The sequence below is a fragment of the Stenella coeruleoalba genome, assembly GCF_951394435.1.
Source record: "Stenella coeruleoalba genome assembly, chromosome: 2".
NCBI classification, from domain to species: Eukaryota; Metazoa; Chordata; class Mammalia; order Artiodactyla; family Delphinidae; genus Stenella; species Stenella coeruleoalba.
The window spans coordinates 177,495,576-177,515,972 of NC_137147.1; the positions used below are offsets into that span (position 1 = coordinate 177,495,576).

Genomic DNA, 20,397 nt, shown 5'->3' on the forward strand with positions numbered 1-20,397 from the left:
TTTCTGTTTGCAGAACGTCCAATAGCCATTGTTTATGGGTAGGTTTCCTAGCAACAAACGCTTTTAGTTTTGCTTCATTTGAGAATACCATTATCTCCCCTTCATTCCTGTGGGACGGTCTGGACACAGAACTTTCAGTTAACAGTTTCTTTCTTTCGGCACAGTTGTGCCACCTCTTTCTAGCCCCCATGGTTTCTGATGAGAAATCTGCTGTTATTCAAACTGTGTTCTGCTATAGTAATGTGTCCCTTCTCTCTGGTTGCTTTCATTTTTTCTTTGTTTTTAGTTTTCACATGTTTAATTATAAAGTGTCTTTGCATGGATTTCTTTCAGCCTATCCTGTTTGGGGTACACTCAGCTTCCTGAACCTGCATATTTATCCTTTGCTAAATTTGAGATGTTTCCATCCATTATTTCTTTGCACATTCATCCAGCTCTATTCTTTTTTCTCCTCTACTTCTTGGACTCCAAATATATGAATGTTGGCTCTTTATTACTGTCTCAGAGGTCACTGAGTCTCATTTTTCCCCAGTCTTCTCTTTGTTATTCAGATTTACTAATTCTATTGCTTATTTTCAAGTTCACTGATTCTATCATCTGTCATTTTCATTCTATTATAGAACCCATCCAATGAGTTTTCTATTTTGGCTGTTGTATTTTTCAGTTATATAATTGCCTTTATTTCTTTTTTTAAAAAAACTGGGACAAAAATGCACATCATAGTGGTTTTTTTATCAACGTTAAAAAAAAGTCTTTGTTAACTATTTCCTTGGGGAGCCTTTCTATTTTTTGCTTCAAAAGAGTTTGTAACTACCTGTTAAGGCATTTTTATGATGGCTGCTTTAAAATCTTTGTCAGATAAATCCAACACCTGGCTCATCCTGGAGATACCATCAGTTGGCTGTCTTTTCTTATTTGTTGTGATTTGCTTGGTTCTTGGTATGACAGGTGATTTTAGATTATATCCTGGATACTTCGTCTATTATGTTAGAAGAGTCTGGGTTCTATTTTCATCTTTTATTTAAGCAGGCAGTCACTATGTTTATGTTTAGCATGCAGGCCTTGGCCTACCTTTTGGTCTATGATTCCAGTGGCAGTTTAAATTTCAGAGCCTTTGCAGTGTTAACTTGGTCCTTCTGGTGCTGCTGGAGCTCAAAGTGGTCCTTGATGGTGTTACTTTAGGGGAAAGAAGTTTTCCCCAAGACGAGTCACCTGGTACCTCTAGGTTGGGGAAAGACAGCCCCCTGCCCATGGTGATGAAAACTTCTAGGCCAGACACTCCTGTAGCAGAATGCCCCTTGTCAGGGCTCCATGGTTGCTCAGTGTCTCTCAACAAGTGAGAGGAGCCTGGACCTGCCAGGGGAGTAATGCTTCCCCTGGACACTTGCCAGTGGGGATCCCTATACAACGCCCTTGAGGGTTGTATCAGACCCACCTGGTGTTGTCAGCAGGACCCCTGTTCCATCCTGGGCTCCCTTATGTTGCTAGCTTGGTGGTCAGGAAACACCAAGCCTGGGCTACCTTCTTCTGTTGGGTGGGAGGTGATAAGACATCCTGTAACTATGTTCCCCCTCCAGTTGTGGGAGTACTTAGCTGGTTTGTTTTCTTCCTTACACCTTTCAGAGTTTTCTTTCTGATGTCTCTTGCATTATTTTATAATCATACTTATCCAGAATTGATAATTGTACTTATCAGGAAGGAGCAGGAAAAATGAGTCTTCCCTCTTGTCTGGACAAGTCAGAATACAGTATTTTAAAAAATTTATATCTTCACAGCTTCCCTCAAAGCCAAAACCCCAAGTTCTATCCTAGAATTATTTTTTAAATCATATATTCCAAACTTGAGTAAATTTGGCTATTCCTCTGTTAATAGAGGAAGTGGCGATAACACCAATTAAAGTGACTTAAAGACACTTTAAATTCCACAGTATGACAGCCTTTGGAATTTTCTATATCGATCCAGTATAGTGACTATATTCACTCATTTAACAAATATTTATTGAGTGCTTACTTTGCACCAGGTACTGTTGCAGTCACTGGGAAGGTAGCAGTAAAAAAAAAAAAAAAAAAAAAAATTAAATCCCTGCCCTCCTGGAAGTTTACATTCTCTAAACCATGGAATATTTTTCATTTTAAACCAATTCAAAGTATAGTAACTATCAAGCTTATTGTCTATTCATCGATAGGATGAGTTCTCAAATAGCAAACTCAACCTGTATCTACTATACAAGGAGTATCACATTCCAGTAGGTATTTTCAATCTTTTTTTGTGTGTAAAATTTAACTGTACTTGTGTAAGGAACTAGCTAAGTTCCTAAGTAGCTAAGTAAGCAAAATAACAACGATTTGAGTCAAAATTATATTTTCTGGGTGTTGTGGGCAAAAAAGTAGTTACAGAAAAGGGTGAGATCTCTGAGAAAAATGGCTTGGTCACTGAAGGGTAGAGAAATCTGAGGACTGCATCTTCAGAAACGGATAAAGTTCAGCTCCAAACCACTCTCTGTTCTCTCTTTAGACTCTTCTTTAGGTGATCTCATCTGATTATAGAGCCAGCTTGGCTAAATAAACATGTTCCATATTTACACTCATAATTTAAATCTGCCCTGATATGAATAAAGATACAAACAAAATAAAATACAGAGCAAATACTTGAAGTAAACAGTGAAACCATAGTATGTATAAGAAGATAAATGAGAACACCCTAGGGCTATAAAGAAGAGTTCTATCAGAAAAGTAACTTCCTATCTCCTAGTTTTTGTGAAAATTTCTATCTAAATTCAGATTTGTAGAAAAAACAAGATTTTGGAAGCTTTAGGAATCAAGTATGGTACACTTGAGGGAGAGTTATAAGTGTTGGATGTAATTGAAAATAACACTCAGAACCTACGGTAAATATATGACAAATTTATTTGAGAACCTGGGGAATAAGAAGCCAAAAAAGTTCCTTGCACATGCTCGTATTTGTTGAACAAATAAATTTTAAAAGGAATAAATTCAAAAATCAAGACAAAAATAGTAATGTAGTTTGGGTCGTGGTTGTGTAAGATTTTGAAGAGCATGAGTATTTTAGTGTAAAATGTTCTTAGAAGTCAAGGAGAGAGGTCAGGAAAATGGATTTAAAAAAAAAAAAACAACGAAGTTTAAAATTTTAGCAGCAAAGTGAACGAATGACAGGAGAGGAAAAATGGTAAAGAAAGACTGACCAGTATGATCTGAAGTTGAAGAACATATGTGGGATTCTTACTGCTCTTTAATAAAATATGCAAAGGAACTTTGCCAAGTGAGGTATTATAGGCATAACTAGACATCCTGGTGAGTATGATGAATGGAGAAAGAATAGGTTGGATTGGAGGTGGGTCAAAAAGGATGCATGTTAAGAAGGTGATATGACAGCTGTATGTAGCACATTTTGACAGTAGAACCTGAGAAGAAGAGAATTCCAGTACAGGGAAGTTCCAAGGCTGTCTTGAAAAATTATATAACCAGGTCAATCACAGTCCTTAAGAAACTGCTGAAACCTACAACACTCACTCAATTTCAAAGCCCAACGCTATTAGCAAGTCAGTTTACAACTGGTGGCCTCAAACAGGCATAGTTCCAAGCCGAAAACCAAATTATGAAAAGTTAACCTTTTCAACAACATAACCAACTCAGAAAAACATCCTTTAACTACTTTACCTATATGGGCTTATTGTGTTATCTTGGCTTATTTGGGAAGTTGTTGATTCTAACTTTTGATTTTAAATTATAAAGTTATCAAAACAAAACGAGCAGGGCTTCCCTGGTGGCGCAGTGGTTGAGAGTCCGCCTGCCGATGCAGGGGACACGGGTTCGTGCCCCGGTCCTGGAAGATCCCACATGCCGCGGAGCGGCTGGGCCCGTGAGCCATGGCCGCTGAGCCTGCGCGTCCGGAGCCTGTGCTCCGCAAGCGGAGAGGCCACAACAGTGAGAGCCCCGCGTACCGCAAAAAAAGAAAAAAACAACAACAACGAGCAACCAGAGCCATTCTAGTCTGGGTGCAGACACGGCAGCTGGCCCACAGAACGCATCCTTCAGCACGTGCTTGAGGCTGGCTCATATGGCGGATGCTTCTTTACTGTGTACTGCTAGAGCTAGAATCAAACCAGTTTCATTTGTGCTTAGCTTCACTCATCTATCCTCAAGAGCCTCCTACAATTTAACAACTTCTGACCCAAATTAGGTTGAGGTTAGAACAAAAGACAAACTGTGATTTTTGTTAAAGAATCTTGCCCAATACCTCAAAAAAATAATTTTAGTGCTAGGTGGCCCATCAACTTTCACAATCTCAACTACTGGTTTCGTCTCCTTAAAAGGCTCTGTCTTGTGAGGGGGAGCAAGTTGGCTGATAGTCAGTGGTATTTTCTCACTTTTCAAGGCACAGGGCAGTGCCTACTGTGCAGGTCTGATTTACTAGCCAGAACACAATGTTCAGGGGACTCTGAACTTGCAGAGGGTCAGCTGATCCCTCAGTAACAGGGTGACTCACCGCCCTCATCATTTGGCTCTACTGCCTGCCACTAAGGATTAAGATGATCAAGCACTGGCTCCTTCTCCTATGACTACATAGCTCCTCTTCAAAATCATTTTCCAATATGATTCATTCGGTTTAAATTGATTTGTCTCATGCATTATATTTAGGTATGGAAAACTTACTAAAAATATGAAGCAGGGTAATAGATAATTTATGATTATTTGGCAAACCATTTCGAAGAGCACAAGTGGCGGCTTCCCTGGTGGCGCAGGGGTTAAGAATCCGCCTGCCAATGCAGGGCGCACGGGTTCGAGCCCCGGTCCGGGAGGATCCCACATGCTGTGGAGCAACAAGCCTGTGCGCCACAACTACTGAGCCTGCGCTCTAGAGCCCGCGAGCCACAACTACTGAGCCCACGTGCCACAACTACTGAAGCCCACGCGCCTAGAGCCCATGCTCCGCAACAAGAGAAGCCACGGCAGTGAGAAGCCCACGCACCGCAACGAAGAGTAGCCCCTGCTCGATGCAACTAGACAAAGCCCATGCGCAAAATAAATAAATAAATTTTTTTTAAAAATTAAAAAAAGAAATAAAAGAGCACAAGCGACGCAAAGGGGAGAACAAAAAATCAGTTTCCTGTTAGAAATGGCAAAGATTTAATTATTGTTTTTTTAAAAGGAGAGCCTATATTTTCCAAAATGTTGAATAAGCTTACAGTAAGTCCAAATATCAGAATTTCCAAGATGTGTATATATGCTAATTAAGGGATACTCCGGTAAATATATCTTCATTAATGTATGAATTTTGTGCTTGCTATTATACATAATTAATTAAGGGCAAGAATCACGATCTGCCCATGGATGTACTTCAATAATTTAAAATTTTTCACAAAGCTGTATTTTATCTCCTAGTTTGTACGCACATGTCGCCACAGAGCCTTCATGTGTTTCTGCCTGGTGCACTGCAACTCAACACTTTTTGTTGTATCATTGCGCAGTGGGGCACAGGACACTATAATTATAGCATAATCATAGTAAAACTCTGAACCTTCTTATTGGGAAGAATCTTTTCATCAGTGAGGAAAACAGAGAAAAGTGTGCCAAAGTGATTTCAGATAGCTGTATACTATCATTTACGAGACTTGTACTAAGGTTTACCTTTAAACACATACACAAAATGTAGACACTGATAGTTGATACATATATGCATTGGTCTACAGCTTCCCTACTCCCATATTTATCTATGAGTTCTTCTGAAAAAATGGTGGTGGGGAATGTTTTTTTTTTAATTGTGATAAAATGCACATAACATAAAATTTGCCATTTAAACAATTTTCAAGCATGCAATTCAGTGCCATTAAGTACGTTCACACTGTTGTGCAACCATCACCTCCAGAACTTCTGCACCTCCCCCAGAGACTCTACACCCATTAAACATGAACGCCCATTTCCCTGGTCTCCTGAGCCCTGGTAACCACTAGTCTACTTTCTATCTCTATGAATTTGACTCTTGTACATACCTCATATAAATGGAATTATACAGACTTTGTCCTTTTGTGTCTGGTTTATTTCACTGAATATAATGTCTTCAAGGTTCATCCATGTTGTAACGTGTCAGAATTTCCTTCCTTTTTACAGCTGAATATCGTCAATAACGCTGCAATGAACATTGGTATACAAATATCTTAGTCCCTCTTTTCAATTCTTTTGGGTATATACCTAGAAGTGGAATTGCTTTATCATATGGTAATTCTGTGTTTAATTTTTTTAAAGGGATTATCATCTATCTTCTATAGAGGCTGCACTATTTTACATTCCCATCAGTAATGCATAGGGTTCCAATTTTTCCATATCAGGATGATTGTTTTTTAAGAATAAAAATATGAATTAAAATTTGTGACAAAATTTCTCATCTTATTTCTTTTCATTTCTCTTCTATTTGTCACTTGATCTTATCACCAAAATCAAAACCACAGGATTTATGATGCAAGATTTAGTCTGATTAGAGTCCTAATTCCAAGAAGTCTATGGAGAGGGAGAGTCAGAGAAAGTTAAAGTTATAAAAGTTAATTCACAGAATAGGTATGTGGAATGGGGTCAGAGGGCAGAGTTCCCTCCCTAAAATCTTAATGCTGTGCTACATTCCTTAGATCATGATGGCAAATTCAACTTACAACAAGAAGCTGAAAAGGAAGACAAAAGCAAGCTCTGAAGATAGCAAACTACAGGTAGGTACGTATAAATGAAAAAGGGACAGTGAGTTTTGTCTTTCAGAAGGAAGTAGAATTAAAGATAATTAAATAATGTGCACCTACACTTTCTATGGCATACCGATGGAGAGGTAATCAAGAATTAGCATTACTATTTCTGAGATTTTCTTCAGACTGTTGTATAAGGTAAATGATGATAATTTGGTCTAAAATATTATACACATTTGTTTAGATAAAATAAAGGAATGTTTAAAAAATTGAAATTAAGTAAAACACTCAATATTTTAAACAGGGCAGAATTAGAATCATCATTTTAGAAACAAGAAGAATTATTTTAAAAAAGTAATAGATTCATAAAGCAACTTCTTTAATTAACATACACAATATACAGTTTCTCAAGTTCATATAGTACACCTGTTATGACACTTTACAAAATATTCATGTAGACATTAAAATTCTAATGTTCCCAAATTTGTCTATACCGTAATATTATAAAGGGAATATTTTACATATATATTTAACAATTTCATATAAAAAGATATTCTCCTAAAGAATAACAATAATTTTCACCTTACAAAACACAGTAATATAAACTTAAGGAAACAAAACGGCATTTTCCTGATAAATCCAAATTCTTATTAACGAGAGAATAAGATAATTTAGTTGAATTTTGTCAAAATTAATTCAAAAAAGAATTTCAGAGTTATTATCTGGATATAATGGAATACTGCCACCATCTTTCAGAGTTACTTAAAAATTATTCACATAGGATTTTGATTAGTTGAGCTACTACATGCACATTGAGACTATTTCCAAGTAGACGATAACGCTGTTTGACTGTTGTCTTCTCAGGAAATCCTAGAAAAGAAAGGTAACAATTTATAATACAATCACTTGCAATATTAACTTCCAGAGATAAAAGGCTGTATTCTTTAGTAAAAGCAGCGTGGTTATTTACATAAATAAGTCCCTAAGGTATCCATGAAGTTCAAGTAACAAATGAGAATTTGGAGCCAAAAATATTATACAACATTGCATTGCTTACACAACGTGATATTATCATATCACGTATCATATTTGCTCAGTACACACATGTACACACATAACATCCACAGAACTAATAGAAATCTGAGCACTAGTACACTTTAGGAAAAGCAGTGGCTACCATTATTTCAGTTATTTAATAACAGCCTTCAGGAGACAGAATTCACATACTATAAAATGCAGTTTTTCTTTTAAAGGGAGACTTATTTATTTATTTATTTATCCATTCATTCATTTATGACTATGCCACATGGCTTGTGGGATCTTAGTTCCCCAGCCAGGGATTGAACCTGGGCCCTCGGCAGTGAGAGCGAGGAGTCCTAACTGCTGGACCACTGGGGAATTCCCTAAAGTGCACCTTTTTAAAGGGTACAATTCAGTGGTTTTTAGTATAGTTGCAGAGTTTTGCATACATCCCTACTATTTAATGTCAGAACAGTTTCATCACCTCAGAAAGAAAGCTGGCCCACAGTTAACGTCATACTCAATAATGAAAGCTAAAAATTTTCCTCTTAAGATCAGGAACGAGACAAAGATACCCACTCTTGCCACTTTTATTCAACATGGTATAGAAGTCCTAGCCAGAACAATTAGGCAAGAAAAAGAAATAAAAGGAATCTAAATTGGAAAGGAAGAAGTAGAACTATCACCATCTGCAAATTACATGATATTATACATAGAAAACTCTAAAGACTTCATCAAAACATGGTTAGAATAAATGAATTAAGTTGCAGCATACAAAATAAATATATAGAAATCTGCTGATTTCTGTACATTAACAACAAACTATCAGAAAGAGAAAATAAGACAACAATCCCATTTACAGTCGCATCAAAAAGAATAAAATACTGAGGAATAAATTTAACCATTGATGAAAAAATTGAAGACACAAATAAAGGTACTCCATGCTCATGAACTAGAAGAATTAATATTGTTAAAATGTCTATATTATCCAAAGCAACCTACAGATTTAATGCAATCCCTATCAAAATTCCAATGGCATTTTTCACAGAAATAGAAACCACATCCTAAAATTCCTATGGCATCACAAAAGATCCCAAGTAGCCAAAGTAACCTTGAGGGAGAAGAACCAAGCTGGAGGCATCACGATGCTCCCTGACTTCAGACTACATTACAAAGCTAAAGTAATCAAAACAGTATGACATTAGCATAAAAAGACACAGAAATCAAAGGAACAGAATAGACAGCCCAGAAATAAACCCACACATATGTGGTTAATTAATTTATGACAGGGAGCTGAGAATATACAATGGGGAAAGGAAAGTCTCTTAAATAAATGGTGTTGGGAAAATTGGACAGATACATGCAAAAGAATGAAACTGTACCACTATTTTACACCATACACAAAAATTAACTCCAAATGAATTAAACACCTGAACATAAGACCTCAAAGCATAAAACTCCTAGAAGAAAACGTAGGTGGTAAATTCCTTGACATCAGTCTTGTCCATGGTTTTTTGGATCTGACTGTAAAAGCAAAGGCAACAAAAGCAAAAATAAACAACTTAGACTACATCAAACTAAAAAACTTCTGTACAGCAAATGAAATAATGAGCAAAATGAAATGGCAATCTACTGAACAGGAGAAAATATTTCCAAATCATAAATCTGATAAGGGTTTAGTACCCAAATTATATAATGAAGTCATAAAATTCAACAGCAAAACAATAAATAATCAGATTAAAAAATGGGCAGAGTACTTGAATAAAAATTTTTCCAAAGAAGACATACAGAGGGCCAATAGGCACATGAAAAGATATTCAACATCACTAATCATCAGGGAAATGCAAATAAAAACCACAATGAGATATTACTTCACATCTGTTATAATGGCTATTATCCAAAAGACAAGAAATAACAAGAGCTGGAAGGAACATGGAGAAAAGGGAACTCTTATGCACTGATGGTGAGAATTTAAATTGGTGCAGCCATTATGGAAAACAGTATGGAGGTTCCTCAAAAAATTAAAAATAGAACAATCATATAATCCACCAATTCCACCCTGGGTATTTATCCAATGAAAACAAAAATACTAAGTAGAAAAGATATGTGCACCCCCATGTTCACAGCAGCATCATTTACAACAGACAAGATATGGAAACAACCTAAGTGTCCATCGATGGGTAAATGAAAAAAGAAAATGCACACACACATACACACACCATGGAATACTACCCAGCCATAAAAAAGAATGAAAAGGACCTTGAGGGCATTATACCAAGCGAAGTCAGAGAGACAAATACTGTATGATCTCACTTATATGTGGAATCTAAAAACCAAAGCAAGCAAACAAACAAATTTAAAAAACCAAGGTCATAGATACAGAAAACAGATTGGTGGTTGCACGGGTGGGGGAAAAATGGGTGAAATGGGTCAAAGGGTACAAACTACCAGTTATAAAAATAAATAAGTCCTGGGGATATATAATGTAGAGCATGGTGACTATAGTTAGCAATACTGTGTTGCATATCTGAAAATTGCTAGGAGAGGTCTTAACAGTCCTCATCACAAGAAAAAAGAATTTTGTAACGATGTATGATAATGGATATTAACTAGATTTATTATGGTGGGTGATCATTTTGCAATGTATACAAATGTTGAATCATTATGTTGTAATGTTGTACATCTGAAACTAATACAATGCTATATGTTAATTATATACTTCAATACAAATTTTTTTAAAAAAGAATGCTGGCACCCATTAGCAGTCACTCTCCATGTCCCCTCCCTGCCCCTCAACTACTGATCTACTTTCCGTTCTAGAGATTGCCTATTCTGAACACTTCATACAAATGGAACCATACAATATGTTGTCTTTTGTCTCCGGCTGCTTTCGCGTAGTGCTTTCAAGGTTCATGCGTGTTGATTCTGGAATGTTTTTTAAAAGCAAAGTATTCTATGTTTAATATCTTAGTCCTTATAATAACATTATGTATTAACAATATTATGTATGTTGTATAATACGACTATAAAATATAGTGTAACTCAAACATCAAGCACATCAGTAAAAATTATCTGATCCGAGGGAAAAAATGGCTCATAACATGCACCAATAGTTCATTCCTCTCTCTGTCTGAATAATATTCTATCTTATGGATATACCACATTTTATTTATTCATTCATTCATTAATGGACATCTGGGCTTTTTCCCTACTTCTTGATTATTATAAACATTGATGTTATGAACATGTACGTACGTATATATGTATGTGTTAAGCTTTTTTCAGTTCTCTTGGATATACACCTAGGGGTGAAATTGTGGGGTCATACAGTAACTCTGTGTCTAACATTTGAGGAACTGCCAGAATGCTTTCTAAGGCAGCTGCACCATTTTATCTTCCCACCAACAGTGTACAAGGGACCTGATTTCTCCACAATTTGTTAACACTGTTATTGTCTGTCTTTTTGTGAAGTGGTATCTTACTGTGGTTTTGATTTACCTTTCCCTAATATCTAATAATGTTTAACATCTTTTCATGTGCTTATTGGTCATTTATCTATTTTCTTTGGAGAAATGTCTATTAAAATCCTTTGCCCACTTTTAAACTGGATTATTTTTCTTTTTATTGTTGAGTCATAAGAGTTCTTTATATATTCTGGATACAAGTCCCTCAGAGTTGCTTTTTTACATTCTGCTTCCACAAACTGACATTCTCATACTGAAGTTCAATTTGCTACATTCTTTTGCAAAACAAAAGGGCCCACAGATACTATATTTGCTGGAATAAAATCTTGCACATACCACCGTAAAAGACTGTCCATGCGTAAGAGTGGATGCCAGAATCTTAGTTACAATTCCAGAATTTCACATTCAGAATCCTTTGGCATAGCAATTAAATATAGGAAAAGCAAATCAGGTAATAAAGGAAATAATTAAAGAGAATTAGAAATAGCAAAATTTCAAAACCTGATAAAGTTGCTTCATCAACACTAGACATTATACTTACTGCAATAAAATAACAGTGATTACCATAATAAAATGATATTTGCAATTGAGCATGATCATAAAATTGCTATTATAAAGATAATATGTCTTAGGCAAGCACATTAGTCATCTCAAATTATTTACTTCAAAGTAGCCAGAGGCAGAAATACCTACAAACTTTTAGACTACCCCTAGGATGATGCCTTGAGATACCAAGATTATATCAGAGGGGAAGAGATGTCTGAAAACAAACAAGTCAGATTTGTAAAAATTATATATATATACAAATACATATACACACATATATACATATGCATGTGTGTATTTTATACATAGATATTAAAATCTAAACTCACTTGTGGAAAGAATTACATAATTTTGTAAAGTTAAAAGGTGACTTTTTAAAAACTTAGGTACATTAAAAATAATAATCCGCAAAAGCAAAGAAACCTAGGATTAACAAGGTCAAGAGAGCAGCTTTTATTCAGTAAGTGTCGGTTAGTGTCTGTCTCTTCCAAAGCCTGCTGTCTCATGAATGCGTGCCACTGGCCACAAAGAGAACCAGGGCAAAATGTGTGGGAGAGTCAATGCGAATCCGTCATGGCCGGTGGACAAGCAACTCAAAGAACGCCCATTTTGGACCCAGGGTCCGTGACGTCAGAGACACACGTGCAGGACAGTTCTGTCACAGGGCTGCTCAGTGGTGACAGCAGGGCACTGACTATACACATATGTCACATATTAAAATAAGGTAGGGCTTCCCTGGTGGTGCAGTGGTTGAGAGTCCGCCTGCTCATGCAGGGGACACGGGTTCGTGCCCCGGTTCGGGAAGATCCCACATGCCGTGGAGCGGCTGGGCCCGTGAGCCTGCGCATCCGGAGCCTGTGCTCCGCAACGGGAGAGGCCACAATGGTGAGAGGCCGGCGTACCGAAAAAAAAATAAAATAAAATAAAATACGGTAAAGCAATGAAAAAGGCTTTCTCACATGTATTATACATATATTTTCAGAGAATTTCGAAAAATCCTATTTTACCCCTTAGATATTTTTAAATACTGAGAAAAAATATTTATGAAGTAAAGGCTATAACATCTACCATTTAAAATATAAAAGCACGAATTTTATATTATGTGTCAGATAGGTTGTAAGCATGTGACATACGTTAACTCACTTAACTGTTACAACAGCTCTATGAAGTCGGTGCTATAATTATCCCCATTTTACAGATGCATAAACTACGGCAGAGAGTGGCTTCAGTAGGGCTAAGATTCACACTCAGTCAGTCTGACTCTGGGGTCTGTGCTAAATTTCACTATTACCAAAGTGATTGCTACTGCTTGAAAAAATAAGCACTCAAATAAAACTTAGAAATGAGTTGCTGTTCGACAGTAAATCTCTTTTCTCTCTGTAGTAGTACAGAAAATACCTTTGATTGCTCATCCTAAAATATGAAAGAAAAAAAAAAGTAACCACGACAGTAGACTGGGAATTAAATTCCTGAGTCCAATTCTGAGTTCTTTGTTTTACTGATGTTCTCACTCACTTTGTGACATAAACTAAGACACGGAAAGTCTATGTTTTCTTAAAACACACTCCCCGGGATGTTTCAGACTGAAAGAGATCACCAAGAAAAAGGCAGAGAGTACAAAATAAACCTGGTTGCTGTGACTATGCTTGGAGAATCAATTACCAAGAGGGTAGTCAAATTCTGTTGGCAGTTTGTTCCCAGTGTACAAAAAGATGCTTTCCAAACCTCAACTGTAAATCCATTATTTAGATTTTAAAACATGGTCTATGTTTTAGGACTGTATTAATATTACAACAACATTAGGTTTAGTGAAGTTTGGCTTTTCTGCATTCAAGCTCCCAATCAGTTATCCAAAGCACATTTCCTCCTTGTGCAGCCCTGGAAGCATGTGAGGGAGGTCTGTGTCTCTCCCTTCCCATGAGCCAGGTACTAGGAACACACCCACCGCAGCCCAGGAAACCGATGGCATCCACACAGCAAGAGCAGCAGCGCCAAGGAAGCGGGACCAGGGAGGGGCGGGGTGCTCTAAGAAGCAAAGCGCTGTGTCCAGTCTCTTAATAGCAACAATCCCTGGCTTTCCTCATTACTTGTCTTTCTCCCTTGGCAGTGGTATCTTCATTTTTCTTCTTGAGAGTCCATCTTCAGATTCCCTAATTTCGTGTCAATTCTGGCATCTGTGCTCCTGAGTCACCCTTACTTTCCATTAGGAAAGTTCCTTTCTAGACCACCTCTCCACTTTTTCTTTTCTCCACTGAAACCTTGTAGGGAAGGAATCAATTATATCAATTATATAATTGATAAGAGTGTTATCTCCGAGGAGTAGAAGTACAAATACATACCTCCCCACCAAACAAAAATAAATTCCTCAATTGCCTGTTAATTTCTTCATTAAAACAAAGACAATTCTAGGCATTCTTTCATAAGATCTAGTGTGAGGTTATTCGAGTAGTACTCCTAGAAGCAAAAAAATAAACTCGAGAAAGAGATGCTATTAACAACCATCTGTAGGGAGAAGTGAGGAATTGCTGATTTGGCCCTTCTGTTCCTGCAAAGCACCTGGAACCATTACTGGAGTGAAAGGAGAAGGGGAACTGAGTCTGAAGGGAATGGACTGGGGCAGGTTATGAAGAAAGCAGACACAGGAGGGAAGGAAGATGTCAAAGATGGCACCATCAGGAAAGGAAGCGCTCTCACATCCGCCTGGGCAAGGGTTTATTCATAAACTGTGCACGAGTCCCTAATGAATTTTGAGACCTTTAATCAGTGAAAGCTGGGGTCTGCATGTATCCCACATACCGAACTCTGGAGGAAATCCAAGGAGATTTGCTATTTCTTTAGGAGTGAAAAATCGAAGTTGAAGCATTAACAATCTTGTTATCTTTTCTTCTTGTGACAAATTGGTAAGGGATTTGTAGATATTCTCAATCTGTAGGAAAACATCCAAAATAACTAATAAAGTAGAGTGCAATTAGACTCGTTAAGATAATATCGTCTATTGTGAGACAGCTTGAAAATGATGGACATAGTCTTCTGTAACACATCGCAGCACAGGGTAAAAACATCTCTGTGCAATGAACTGTGTAACTGGCTCATCAAGGGCCAGGTAAACTCAGAAAACAAACAAAACCTTAATGCTGAATAGATCAGGATACTCTCAGTGTATCTGTCATTTTTGGTCCCTCAAAAATTAACTCATAAGAATAGAAATAATAAATGACAATATAACATAAAAGAAATGTAGTGAAAGATACAAAAAAGAAACTTGGTCAACCAATAAGTCGATTTTACAAAGCAAATAAGCAGCCATTAAAATGTTTACTGTTTATGACCAATTTTATCAAATTAAGATATTTTCTTAAAATGATAAAATATATTTAATAAATATGACTTCTCAAATCCAGACATTCATTTGTCTCTGATAGGGTTTTTAGCAAGGGTAAATTTTATTAACAGTAAGAGTTTAAATCAGCATAAAAGAAGATAATGTGATTTCACTTCAAAATTATTCAGAAGTATATAAAACTTTCAATGTATCAAGCTTGTATTCAACCATGATACCGTAAAGAATTAGCAATTGAAGTATTAATAAAAAGCCTTCCAAAAATATAGATTTTTTCCCTAACAGGCATTTTTATAGTATGTGCTCCAAAGGAAGGCTCCAATACTAAGATATTTATGCATAATTTTAGAGAACATTAAGTACTGTACTCTGCATTTCAAATTACTCTTTATGGAATAGAAAGAAAAACAAAAGGTAAGAAGAAAAAAAGAAAGTAAAAACATAAAACACTTTTTGTACATATACTCATATCTAGCAACAAGAAGAAGATTTATTCTATAGTAAATAATTATTATATACACATATTCATCCCAGTTGAACATGTAAACTTATTTTAACATTCTCAAATTTTAAGTATTAAAGATAATTTTATTTAAAATAATTTTCAAATACTTTAGTTCTGCAGCATGCATAGTACCTGCACATCCTCTGTAGTCTGCAACACAGATCCTGTCCCTTCTATGTAGCGTCCATAACTAAAAAATTAACACAAATATTTTGTAGCATCTAATATATTTGCTAATGCTAAATTTCTTAAATATTTCTTGAATGAATCAATCTTACATAGTTGTTAATACATCCTTCTGAAATATTCTAAATAATATCACATAAATATGCTTTGTAATTAAAAAACTTACCAGGTGAAAGACATAAGATCAGTCCGTTGAAAATTTTCAGACACTAAACTTGGCATAGTTTTTGTTGTATAAATACTAGTCTGCATATACATTATTGTCATTTTTTAAATGTTCATCACATTTAAATGCACAGAAAGTATGCATTTGTTATGACTTTATATCTAAACGCTATTCAATACTGACATCCCTGCCACATTAGACCAAATGTTATGTAGGTGAAAATAAATTGCTGCTCTTTTCTTATAATGCCTGAACCATCATTTCTTCTCATGAACCCAAAACCGTACTCTCCAGTCTCATGACAAACTCTGGCCCACCAAACGTGCATCTGCCTCTTACTGTAACACTGCATGTTTTTACTCTTTATCACAAAACAATCAGACTATTGTTAAAAATATATTAAAAATACCAAACACTAAAGAAATGCAAGGTATTAGTAATATTTCTTTCCCTAAGATCACTGCCAACCTGGCTGTTTGACATTTTTTCCTAATAGATGAATTTAAAATAGAAATTAGAGAAAGTCACCATCAAAGAAAAGCTGTTTTCTTATATATCACGTGTGTGTGTGTGTGTGCTTATATTATCTACACTAAAATAGACTTCTACAATAAGGCTTCTTTTATACCATTTTTATAATTATAAAAGAATTTCAAATTTGTTTTTTATTACAAAATTGATAACCCCTGTTTTATGAGAGTCCTAAACAGAACCTAGCAGACTTGGAAATATACAACAGCTGAGTGAAGTCTTTTAAGGTAATGGAAAGCAATAAACCCATTCCCCTGAAAGTACAAGGGCAGGGTATGATAAAGTCAGGGTGAGCCTGGTACGATTACGTCGGGGGCATAGTGTCTTGTGTAAGACAACTAGCTAGTAGGTAAAGAGAGAAGGCTTGAATTTTTTTTTTTTTTTAAAGAAGATGTTGTGGGTAGGAGTTTATTAATTCATTAATTTATTTTTGCTGTGTTGGGTCTTTGTTTCTGTGCGAGGGCTTTCTCTAGTTGTGGCAAGCAGGGGCCACTCTTCATCGCGGTGCGCGGGCCGCTCACTATCACGACCTCTCTTGCTGCGGAGCACAAGCTCCAGACACACAGGCTCAGTAGTTGTGGCTCACGGGCCTAGTCACTCCGCAGCATGTGGGATCCTCCCAGACCAGGGCTCGAACCCGTGTCCCTGCATTAGCAGGCAGATTCTCAACCACTGTGCCACCAGGGAAGCCCGAAGGCTTGAATTTTTAAATCATACAACTACCTATCAAAAGCGCTTCAGTGAAATTAACAAACAGGGGTAGGGATGGACCTTTTACAAATTTTTCTTGAAGGGTCTAATTTCCCCCCTTCTTCCTAGGTTTAAAAAAAAAAGTTGAGGGGCTTCCCTGGTGGCGCAGTGGTTGAGAGTCCGCCTGCCGATGCAGGGGACACGGGTAAGTGCCCCGGTCCGGGAAGATCCCACATGCTGCGGAGCGGCTGGGCCCGTGAGCCATGGCCGCTGAGCCTGCGCGTCCGGAGCCTGTGCTCCGCAACGGGAGAGGCCACAGCAGTGAGAGGCCCACGTACTGCAAAAAAAAAAAAAAAAAAAAAAAGTTGAAAAACACTATTTCTTGAGAAATAATCCAAAGGATGTCCCCTAAATGTCCATCAACAGGTAACCAGTAAAAGAAATTATGATATACCTATACTATGAACATATGAAAGTTCTTTAAGCACCCATAGGTAATAACATCCAAATTATACTGCACAATGAAAAAAAGTGCACATAATAATGAATATAGTATGCTACCATTTACTTAAAGGAGGGGGTAAAAATATAATGTATATTTAAACACACCTCACATGCAATACCTCTGGAAGACTAGAGAGTAACCTGAAATCATTGGTTGCACATAGGGAGGGAAACTGGATGAACAAGAGGCAGAATTGGAAGGGAGTCTTACAATCTTAGTTCCTTTTGAATTTTGAACTATAAGAATATACTACTAATTCAAAAAACTAAATAAAAGTTAAATATGCTATAATGTGCTCCAGGACATTCAATGTTATTTCTTCATATTAAAATTTAATTTCTTCTTGTACATTGATCATGAAAGTGGACAGAAATTTTTGAGGTACCATAAAAAGAAAGGTGCTAAACGATTAGCGATTCACCATCTATAGAAACCATGTCTCCACTGTGGGTAACTAAGCTCCTACGAAGGTCACCAAACGATGGCAGTGTCTTCTATGAGCACTTTTGTGGGCTGTGCACATCATGTTCCGCCAGAAGGAATTTTCACTTGTGCATTCTACTGGAACACGGAAGCAGGCGATTAAGGGTGAAAAAAATCATTCCAGCAGAAACATTTTATAAAATGCTCCTTGTTTTGAGAAGAACTAAGAGAAACAATAGTTATGAAAACCTGGTTATTTTGGATATGCCACGAACAGAGACCCTTTAAAACCTACCCTTTCGTAAAGCATGTGGACCTTCTGGATGTGGGCTGAACAATGTCTAACAAAAGAGCGTATCGCAGCAATGACTTTGGCGGTAAAAAGTATGAATTTATGTCAACGTCATCTTCAAGAAAATCTCTTAGCATTCGCACAGAGAGATCACTGTCCTGTTGACGTTTCCTGTCAATTTCTCCTGCAGTTTCAAGCTTAAACAGAATGGCTTCTTTTCCAGAACATTGTGTGCTGCTATCAAAGCAAATATTTGGCTCAATTTTCTTTTCTTCGATTTTCTTTTCTTCAGTTTCCTTTTCTGCATCTATCGCATGTTTTTGTGGATGTTCAGATTCAGTTTGGGGGAACTCCATCAGTACCTGGCATTAAGTAAAAATACACAAACTCTCAAAAGCTTTCTTAAAAATAAAAGACATATTAATAACATCCATTCAACATTATGTAAAAAAATTCTTTAACTTTTACTGAGTTGTCATTAAAAAGATAGAAATTGAGGTTTACTAGTATTTATACAAGTTATTACAAGTTTTTCATCATATAGTGTTAGGCATCAGGCTATAGATGATTTATTTCATGAAATTACTGCTTTCTGAATTAACAAACCATTCAACAAAGTAATAGGAAGTATGTTGAATACAGAGACAGCATTATATTTGGAAAAGAAGTTGAAAAAGCAACAGGAACATTTCCAGAAAATGTGTTTTTGATCAAAGTTTGCCATTCCCCTTCAATTAAAAAAAAAAACAAAACTAGGACATACCCATGATCTAAAGGAAAATTAGTAATTAAAAATGAAAAGCACTCTTCACCCTGAAAGGTTATTTCTATCCCTGAGTCCCACAGGAAAAACTTGTTCCTGCAAAACAGGTAACCATTTATAAAGTCCTATTTTGGGAAAGAAAAAACAGTTCCAGGAATTTTTAATGATGACGTCTTTGTTCACATACTTTATATACCGTTTTTGGAACTGCCCACTATTAAAGGGAGATATATTGCTATTTTATTATATAACACAGTATTGTATAATACTGATATTGTATTACGGGGGATTCAAATGATACTACTGAAGCCCTGTTAGTAGGACATGACTTTTGAGTTCTTACCTGTGAGGGTTATAGAGAGCTTCACTGGACCACTGAAACTCTGTTATCCACACCAATTTTCAGCAGAAGCATATAAAATTGCTAGCATAATGAGAGATCCTATATATAGCAATTGAGCATTTTATTCTAGCTTGTGCTAATCATTACCATTTTTTAATCAATTAAGGCTAAATAGCATAGATTTCAAATAAAATGCAACTGATGTGTGAAAATACTCAAGCCATTTTTAAGATAGTATACATTTTATCAAAAGTAGTCAATGGCTTCTACTGAGGGAGAAAAATAATAGATGCAAAAGAGTCAATGGTCAGAAGAGAAATTATAGGAGGAAAAGAAGGATAACAACACTAATGGTAATTTTTTTTACTTTTAACTTATTTTCTTTTCTAATGATGAAAGAAAAGTTTCTGGTTTTGTTTCAAGCAATTAAAGTGGCATCAGGAGGGTGAAAAGGCCTACAAGACAGACCTCAGGCATAGTCTAAATTACAGGCACAAGAGGACACACATAAACCTCTGTAAACATACTCCAATAAAGATGTTAAAAAAAAAAAAAACCTCTGCAAAGTAGTTCCTGAAAATAAATTAGCAGACTGAGATATATTTACAACAGATAAATAATGATGATGATGATAACAGCAATAATAATAATAATACCTGACCAGGGGCTTGAAAAGGGAACGGCACTGACTGAAGCTTTGCAATAAGGAAATACCGTAGCCTTGAATTTGGAATGCCAAGCTGCAAGTGAAACAGGGCAGTTAGCTGCTATAGGATATTAAAGAGATCTGTGTCAACTTTTAGCACCTAGTAAAAAAACTCATACAGTTATACATTAGTTTCTGCCAGACAAAATTCTATTATCGATTTGTGGAAGACTTCTCTGTAGCAAGTTCTTAAACCTTTTAAACTGTCACTCTGTACCTTTATTTGAAT

The 20,397-nt window shown here is 36.4% G+C and overlaps 1 protein-coding gene across 3 annotated transcripts in view; it reads right to left on the minus strand.

Moving 5' to 3' along the window:
* The window catches only part of TRDMT1 (tRNA aspartic acid methyltransferase 1), a 77,541-nt gene that overhangs the window by 10,219 nt on the left and 46,925 nt on the right, over nucleotides 1–20,397 (minus strand). The window contains exons 7-11 of one of the 3 annotated variants that reach the window (XR_013827129.1): nucleotides 20,119–20,202; nucleotides 18,360–18,718; nucleotides 15,696–15,753; nucleotides 14,515–14,644; nucleotides 6,011–6,147 (exon numbers count right to left, since the gene is read on the minus strand). Coding sequence is in view for 2 of the 3 variants with exons in the window: in XM_079913329.1 (XP_079769455.1) it covers nucleotides 7,458–7,558; nucleotides 14,515–14,644; nucleotides 15,696–15,753; nucleotides 18,360–18,718; nucleotides 20,119–20,202 (732 nt within the window). In the remaining variant the exon portion in view is untranslated. Of the gene's footprint in view, nucleotides 1–6,010; nucleotides 6,148–7,168; nucleotides 13,977–14,514; nucleotides 14,645–15,695; nucleotides 15,754–18,359; nucleotides 18,719–20,118; nucleotides 20,203–20,397 lie in introns of those variants that run through there. The other 2 variants (XM_079913329.1, XM_079913330.1) reach the window with 2 other exon arrangements.